This window comes from Gopherus flavomarginatus, unplaced genomic scaffold (assembly GCF_025201925.1).
Source record: "Gopherus flavomarginatus isolate rGopFla2 unplaced genomic scaffold, rGopFla2.mat.asm mat_scaffold_90_arrow_ctg1, whole genome shotgun sequence".
Classification (NCBI taxonomy): Eukaryota; Metazoa; Chordata; order Testudines; family Testudinidae; genus Gopherus; species Gopherus flavomarginatus.
In genome coordinates, this window is record NW_026115176.1 from 178,162 (window position 1) to 186,777 (window position 8,616).

The 8,616-nt window shown below is 41.7% G+C and overlaps 1 protein-coding gene across 1 annotated transcript; it reads left to right on the top strand.

Annotated features, from left to right (window-relative positions):
- Nucleotides 1-960, top strand: LOC127042685 (olfactory receptor 1361-like). The gene has a single exon (XM_050935950.1). It carries the CDS (start codon nucleotides 1-3, stop codon nucleotides 958-960), a length of 960 nt encoding a protein of 319 aa, XP_050791907.1.
- Nucleotides 961-8,616: the final 7,656 nt, after the last annotated feature.

Consider the following 8,616-nt stretch of genomic DNA (forward strand, 5'->3'; position numbering starts at 1 on the left):
ATGCAACCCATGGCAAACATAAAATGGGGAAATCAAACATCCATCACAGAATTCATCCTCCTGGGATTCGGAAATCATCCTGAACTGCAGATTTTTCTCTTCCTGCTGTTCTTAGTGATCTACCTTGTGACCATGGCTGCGAACATCCTCATCATGGTACTAGTTGTGACTGATCAGCACCTTCACACCTCCATGTACTTCTTCCTGGGGAACCTGTCCTGCTTGGAGACTTGCTACACCTCCACCATCCTGCCCAGGATGCTGGCCAGTTTCCTGACTGGGGACAGAACAATTTCTGTAACTGGTTGCCTAATACAATTATATTTCTTTGGTTCTCTAGTTAACACAGAATGTTACCTCCTAGCTGCGATGTCTTATGATTGGTATTTAGCAATATGCAAACCACTGCACTATGGAACCCGTATGAATAACAGGTTCTGCTTCCAGCTAGCAGCTGGCTCTTGGATAAGTGCATTTTTGGCTGTTATCATTGTCATAATTTTAATGTCACAGTTAATTTTCTGTGGCCCTAATGAAATTGACCATTTCTTTTGTGATCTCACTCCAATGATAAAACTGTCCTGCAGTGATACCCATAAGATGGAATTTGTGACCTTTTCGGGCTCTGTTTTATTCACTTTACCTCCATTTATGTTGACCATGACATCCTATGTTTATATCATAATTGCCATCCTGAGAATCCCTTCCACCACTGGGAGACAAAAGGCCTTTTCTATCTGCTCCTCCCACCTCATTGTGGTGACCATTTTCTATGGAACCCTGATGATTGTCTATATCTTACCAAAAACTGAGAAGCTGAGGGAGCTCAACAAAGTGTTCTCCCTTCGCTACACGGTCCTGACACCCCTGCTCAATCCCCTGATCTACAGCCTGAGAAACAAAGATGTCAAGTTGGCCTTCAGAAAAGCTGTCAGGAAATATGTGGCTTTCATGAATTAATGGACTGAAGGTGAAATGACATGGAGATTGTGTAATCTCAGCCCCTCCACCCAAGAAGCAGAATCTGGCCCACCTGTTTGTCAGAAGCGTGAGTTGTAACTTGCTCAGAGTGGGTGACAGGTGATAAGGGTTATCTAAACCTGTGTGTAGAAAGGAGAGATGAAGAGGGAAAAATGGCACCTACTGATTTACTTGAAGTAACCTATGGACTTAGAGGTTTTCATGATTTCTGGGACGGTCACCAAAGGCCAGGCCCACCAAGGGACTTAGGCACCTAAACTCCATATTTAGGCACTGCTGTGATCCCCAACCTCCCCCCATACGCACACTTAGCTTCCACTTAACCCTCAATTCACTAGACACCAAACTGTTTGTTGTAAGTTCCCTAAGAACCTAACTTTCTGTTTCTGAGAATAAACCCAAGGGAAAGGGAATTGAATTAAGGTCTCCTCCTACACCTGGGGTAAGGTCCCTAGCCATGGGGGCTACAAGTTTTAAAGGAGAGCTTCTCTCCCACTATCCGTTTTGTGTTTCCAGTTCGTAGCTCACCAGTGGAGAAATGCACCTCCCTGCAGCCCAGATTTTGGTTCTGATCTCTTTGAGAGGCATGGCTTAGTACACACTCCTCATGTCAGCATCTGGTCTTGGCTAGATTAAGCAACTCCCAACCTAGGTGCTGGGTTTTGTGGATTCCATTCTCAGGCCCCTAGCTCTCCCTATGCATCTCATGTTGTGACCCAGAGGCTGCTTGCTGCCAACTGGCAGAAGACACAGGGTGAATAATGGTTGAGGTATCCTCTGGGTCTACTCTCCACAAACTAGTTCAGCAAAGGGTGCCATGGAAGGTGGCAACAGAAAGCCCGTGTCACACTGGTCATCATCAGCATTGTGAGATGTACGGATAATATGTGAGGAATTATGAAAATTATGTTCTTTATTTATGGCTTGTGAGTTGGGGCCGGTCACCAGAAATCAATAAAGAGTCTGAATACATGTAGTAAATTGAGTATTGTATGGGTCACAATGGACTCCCATTTTTACAGTTGAGTGAATTGCCAATGAAGGGATTGTAACATCTTCTGAGAGAGGGAGGTTTATAAACCAGCAGGAGAGAGATGGCAATAAATTTTTGGACTTACTCTGCGTCCTTCACCTACAGAATATGTTTAAAGTAAATGCTGGTAGGTGAACAACTTTGGCTGATTTAAACTTCATAGACAGGAGGATATCATGTTATAGCTAAGTTGAGACTCTAACATGTGTTGATGTTTTATTGTCTATGTAACCCTTTCTTTTTAATACTTCTTCTGGCTATCATTTGAATCTCAGATCTTCCTTAAATAAATTTCTATTTGCTTTCCCTCTGATCCAAGTGCTGTGTGTTAAAAGCAGAGCTGGGGTGTTCCATTCCTTCAGGAATAGAAGATTTCTCAAAAGGAAATCGATAACACAGCACCCTTAATCTATGGCATCACAACCTGGTTCATCATAATAACTGGATCTTCTTGCTATCCACAAACATGATCAAATAGCTACCCCACGAACTCCACACACCTTTACAATGTTGATGTGATTGAAGAGGTGCAGGCTTCAAACCACAAACCCAGGTTAGATATTGCAGTGTTATCTCTTATCAAGATTATCCCTAGTAATAACTTTTAATAAATTATCCTCAGTAAGAGCTAGGCTCTATAAATAGACTGTGAATTTCCTCTATAAATGTGTTTTTGGGGCCACTTCTCCACTAACGTCAGGCCCACAGAATTCCCATTGGTGCCCTAGGCAGAGGAAAACTCTTTGAGATGTTCTCAAAACCAATCCAATCTTCCAAAACCTCAAGGTCACTGAAACCCTTCACATTCCAGAGACCCTGACCCTCAGATCACTGCCTCACCCCTGTATTCAGAGTCTGTGTAAAATCAATATCAATAGGATTAGTGGAAATTGGATGCTGATTGGAAATTTTCCAGTGGAACAACATTCCATCAGGAACATGTTTGATTCATTAAACTCAAAGCTTTCCATTGGAACAGTGTTCTTTTCAGTGAAATTTAACTTTGTGAATACATATAATTTTAACAAATACATTTAAAAAGAAATAAAATTATATAGACTTACAGATAATATAAATGAAAAGGATATACCATTAAAATATTAAACATTCTAAAATTATAAAAGAAATAGAAGTAAATATACAATATAAAAAAGTAAAATAAACTAAATCAAAAGGACATAAATTAAAATAAGAAAAAACACTATAAAATTATAAAATTAAAATAAAATTAACTGTAAAAACATAAAAATAAAACAAAACCAAAGATTATAGCATCAAAGTAATCAATATAAAATGTAATAAAAATAATATAATGATATTTAAAACAAAATGTATATAAGAAAATATTTTTAAAATGGAAAATTAAAAATTATATATATACATAAAATAGAAATAGTAACAAATGGAAGTGAAATGTGCCGGATGAGAGTCCCTGGGGACCTGTGCTCCTCCATCACACGTTAGGTGACCAATGCCAGGTGCTTCAGAGGGATTGAAGAGAACAGGTCAATTATTGAGTGATCCATCCTCTATCATTCAGAGGCAGTCAGGGGTTTATGGAAACTCAGAGCATGGAGTTGTATCCCTGCCCATCTCGACTAATAGCCATTGATGGACATATCCTCCATGAATGTATCTAGTTCTTTTTTTAACCCTGTTATAGTCTTGGCCTTCACATCATCCTCTGGTGAGGAGTTCCACAGGTTGATTGTGCATTTTGTGAAAAAATACTTCCTTTGTTTGTTTTAAACCTGCTGCCTATTAATTTCATTTGGTGACTCCCAGTTCTTGTGAAATGTGAGGGGGTGTATAACATTTCCTTATGCTCTTTCGCCACATTTTCATGATTTTATAGAACTCCTCCTTAGTCATCTGTTTTCTAAACTGAATAGTCCCAGGCTTTTCAATCTTTCCTCATGTGGAAGCTGTTCCATACCTTTAATTATCTTTGTTGCTCTTCTCCGCTCCTTCTACAATACTAATATTTATTTTTTACAGATGGGCGACCAAAACTGCATTCAGTATTCAAGGTGTGGGTGTACCATGGATTTGTATAGTGGCATTATAATATTTTATGTCTTATTATCTACCCCTTTTTTCATGATTCCCAACTTTTTGTTAGCTTTTTTGACTACTGTTACATATTGAGTGTATGTTTTCAAAGAACTATCCACAATGATTCCAAGATCTCTTTCTTGTGTGGTAACAGCTAATTTAGACACCATCATTTTGTATGTATAGCTTGGATTATGTTTTCCAATGTGCATTACTTGTCACTTATCAATACTGAAATTAATTGGACATTTTGTTGCCAAGTCACCCAGCTTTTTGAGATCCTTTTGTAGCTCCTCACAGTCTGCCTGGGACTATCTTGAGTAGTTTTGTATTATCTGAAAAATTTGCCATCTCACTTTTTACTCCTTTTTTTCAGATCATTTATAAATATGTTGAACCACACTGGTCCCAGTACAGACCCTAGGAGGACACCATTATTTACTTCTCTCCATTCTGAAAACTGACCATTTATTCCTACCCTTTGTTTCCTATCTTTAAAGCAATTACTGATCCATGAGAGGACTTTCCTTCTTATCCCATGACATCTTACTTTGCTTAAGAGCCTTTGATGAGGGACCTTGTCCCATATTGAGTCTTCCTCAACAAATTATGTTCAACTATGTGTCTGACAATTCTGTTCTTACTATAGTTTCAACCAATTTTTCTAGTACTGAAGTTTGGCTTTCAGGCCTGTAGTTGCCAGGAACACCTCTGGAGCCCTTTTTAAAATTGGCATTATATTTGCTATCCTCCAGTCATCTGGTACAGAAGCTGATTTAAATGGTAAGTTACAGACTACGGTTAATTTGACACTGCAACCTGGGACAGTTCCTCTGATTTGCCACCTAAGGTATGGGATTCTCCCTCCCATCCTCTGCAGTGATGACCAATGCAAAGGATTTATTTAGTTTCTCCACAGCAGTCTTATCTTCCTGGAGTGCTCCTTTAGCACCTCAGTCATCCATCCAGTGGCCCCACTGGTTGTTGGGCAGTCTTCCTGCTTATGATGTACTTAATTTTTTTTTTTGGCTGTTAGTTTTTGTGTCCTTAGCTAGTTGGCAATCAGTCCCTGATTATGTGAGTAGGAACAGCCTAGGCAAACATCTGAACAAGAGAATGCTGGATGCCACCTCAGAGGCCCATCTCCAGCCATGGCCATCCCTGATGCTTCAGAGGAAGGAGACAAATAAACACCTCTCCTAATATACATTGCTGGTGGGTGATCCCCTTCCTGACCCAAAACTCTGAAGCATGAACTTTAGGAACCTAAGATATAAACCAGAAGTGAGCCCCATGGCTACTGAGCCCTTCCCCCACACCATCACAAGAAATACACTCATACATTTATACTTCTCTCTCTTAAAACTAATTAAGTTGTGTCCCCCTACAGCTCCTGTTGGAAGTCTGTTCCGAAACGGCACCCCTCTGATGGTGAGAAACCTTCTTTTCATTTACAGCCTGAATTTGTTCATGGCCATTTATATCCACTTATTTTTGTTCCAGCAAAGAGACAGAATTAGGAAAAGGAGCTCTGGCATAACTTTTATCCCAGCACTTAGGAGTCATATCTGGGATGAAGGAGACCACCGCTTCAAGTGTTTGATGAGGAGAAATCGTTTAAACAGGTATCTGCCCCCGCCCATGTGTGTTCCTGACCCCTGGGGTCATGGGATGTCCTGATGTGGGTCTCTCTCTCAATCTCTCCTGTTGAAGCCTGGGTCCCTTTGTGAATCTAACCCCAACTGGGGATCAAATCTATTGGTTCTGTCATAATATTGCATATGGGTCACAAATATACGTGCCACTATCAGGTCAGACTGTCATAAGTCAGCAGACAAGCCCAAAACTGATGATATACTATCGTTTGATTTAACAGGGCCAGCGATAAATATGTGCTCACCATGAAACCCCAGACAGTCCTCTTAGACAGTCGGTTTCTATTAGCACCCAGATAAACTGGACTTCTGTGATGAAAGGTTATTAATACCAAAATCAGCACAGATTATGTCACTTACCCCTAGGAGGGGGTGGCAGGCAGCTCTGCATACTGCCGCCCCTGCAGTTCCCATTGGCTGCAGTGCCCAGCCAATGGGAATTGTGTTGCTAGCACTCAGGGCACAGGGGGACAGTGTGCAGAGCTGCCTCCTGCACCCTGCCTAGGAGCAGCCAGGACAGGTTGCTGCTTGTGGGGAACCACTCGAGGTAAGTGGTCCCTGGATCCTATACCCCTTCCCCTGCCCCGAGCCCCCTCCCACACCCAAACTCCCTTCCAGAGCCCGTGCCCCAAACCCCCTGCTGGCCCAACCCTCTGCCAGCCCCCTCCAACCAGACTATAAACTGGAATTTCAATGAAAATCATAAATGCTGGTTTATAGAGCTTTCCAGCTGGTGAAGTACCAGATAAAACAGCTTTTACTGTACATATTTTTGGTCTAGAGTTAATGAAGTATAATGCACATCAACAAGTTGATCAGTCAAGACAATAGCACTAACATGTCCCTTTAATCTATACCTACACGTGAATTGGCTCAAACGTACCACAACCTTTTAGCATTTATTTGGTCTTCATACACGAATGAATTACCCTATTTCTCCAGATTGAACCTGAGCCTGAGCTTCTCTGCCAGGGTCACAGGCTCCAGTAGAGCTATAGCTGATTTACATATTCTGGGGATCTGGGCAATTGACTTCAATGGATCAATGTTGATTTAGAGCGGTGGAAGACTTGGCCCGAAGTGTCAGTCATCTACCTGAGCTGAGAATGTCCCAAATACTGTTCAAGGCTAATTCCCCACTCTGGCACTTCAAGTGCAGAAGGTGGGGCCCGCAAGAATTCTAAAATTAATACTGGCCACTCCACACTTGTATTAAACTCCCAAGGTTACAGCTTCTCTCTGACCTTGGATTGGTTGATTCTGGCACTACCCAAGTGCAGAACCCCTTTGAAAGCCCAGGAAGGCCCACTTGGGAATTCCTTCCTGTTTGGTACCCTCAAGCCCTTTCACACACACCCATTCAAGAAAGATCTGAGAAAAAAAAAAAGGAAATCAGCTGTTGCCACCAGCTAATTAAACAACATATGCACAAACCTAAGACACAAAAATTCAATTCTGTTCTTAAAAAAGGTAAATTTTATTTTTTTTTAAAAGGAAAGAAAATACATCTGGGAATTCAGCTATTGCTTGATTTTAAAAGAGCAATTACAAGGATTAAGCACCAAGAATAGCTTTCTTGAGGTCTAGCTTAAAATTTTACAAGCAAACCAAAAACACCGTGGTTAATATAGTAAGCAGAGGCCCTGAGATATAAACCTTGGTATCAAAGGCCCAGTATGAGGCATGAGGCCTGAACTAAAGTAATGGTCAAGACTTTGCTAACATAAAGCAAAGTTAAGCTGTGAGCAAGAGGCAGGCCCTGCTCACGGAAGCTTGCAAGAAAAGGGCTGATGTTGCATAAACATATATCCACATAGTGTATTGAAGCATAAACACGGTACCAGGACACACTAATACTGTACATTCCGCACAGATAACAAGGAACAGGCTGACCTAACCCAATGACAGGGGCAAAAGGGTACTATGATGGATAGAGTTGTTTTGTTCGCACCAACATGTACAAGGTGAGAGGCGGCACCTTACTATGTAGAGGGGTTGTACCTTGCTACGTAGAGGGGTTGCACCTCAATACGTCAGGAATGACGTGTAACTTGTTTGTACCTGTGTATAAGAATGCATCCCTGGGGCGGTGTCTTTGTCCAGCCGAGGGGGCAGTGGAAAGTCCCGCCACTGACTGAGCTGAGTCCATTGTCAGGAAGCACATATGTACTGGCTAGCTGCACCTTAGCACCACCTTGGACTACATTTGCCGGGTAGCTGGAAACTGTGTTTCTCTTCGACAATAAACCTGGCCAACGTGCCTTCGTACCTTACTAGAGTCTGTGGTCATTGGGGGTTCCTTTTGGGTCTGCTATGTCAGCTATCTTCAAAGAGCTGGGACAGCACACAGAGGGAACACACACACGCAGCCGAGTGATATCAACATTGAGCAGAGCAGAGCAACACACCGGTAGGCATCTGACAACAGTTAGCACACAGAGGAATCCACAAGCCATCAAGAAATAAAAGGGATAAAACTAATCACGTATTCCTAGACATTTCCTAATCGACTTACATATCTTGTGTTTAAATGAATGTAGTTTCTAGGTATGATACAGATGATTTTTTCATACCTGGCCCAAGTTTTCCACAGCATAAATCTCCCCTGTGTGCTTCTCTCCAGGAGAATTACAACAGGCAGACAATAGGTGAGTTGTTTTTCAATTTTAAAAAGTTCTAGCCTTCTCATTGGATCTTTTGGCCAGGTGCCCACTCACTTCCTTTTACCTATGCATAGCAGTGAGACTTATTAATCCTTTATGGGTAGAGCAATTAGAGAATAGCTTCTAAGAGGGATTTTATAGCTACTGGTTGGCTGGGTATCCACAAAAGGGTACTCCCCCCACCCCTCATTTATCACAACACTAGTTACCCACAGTTCTATGTTCAACA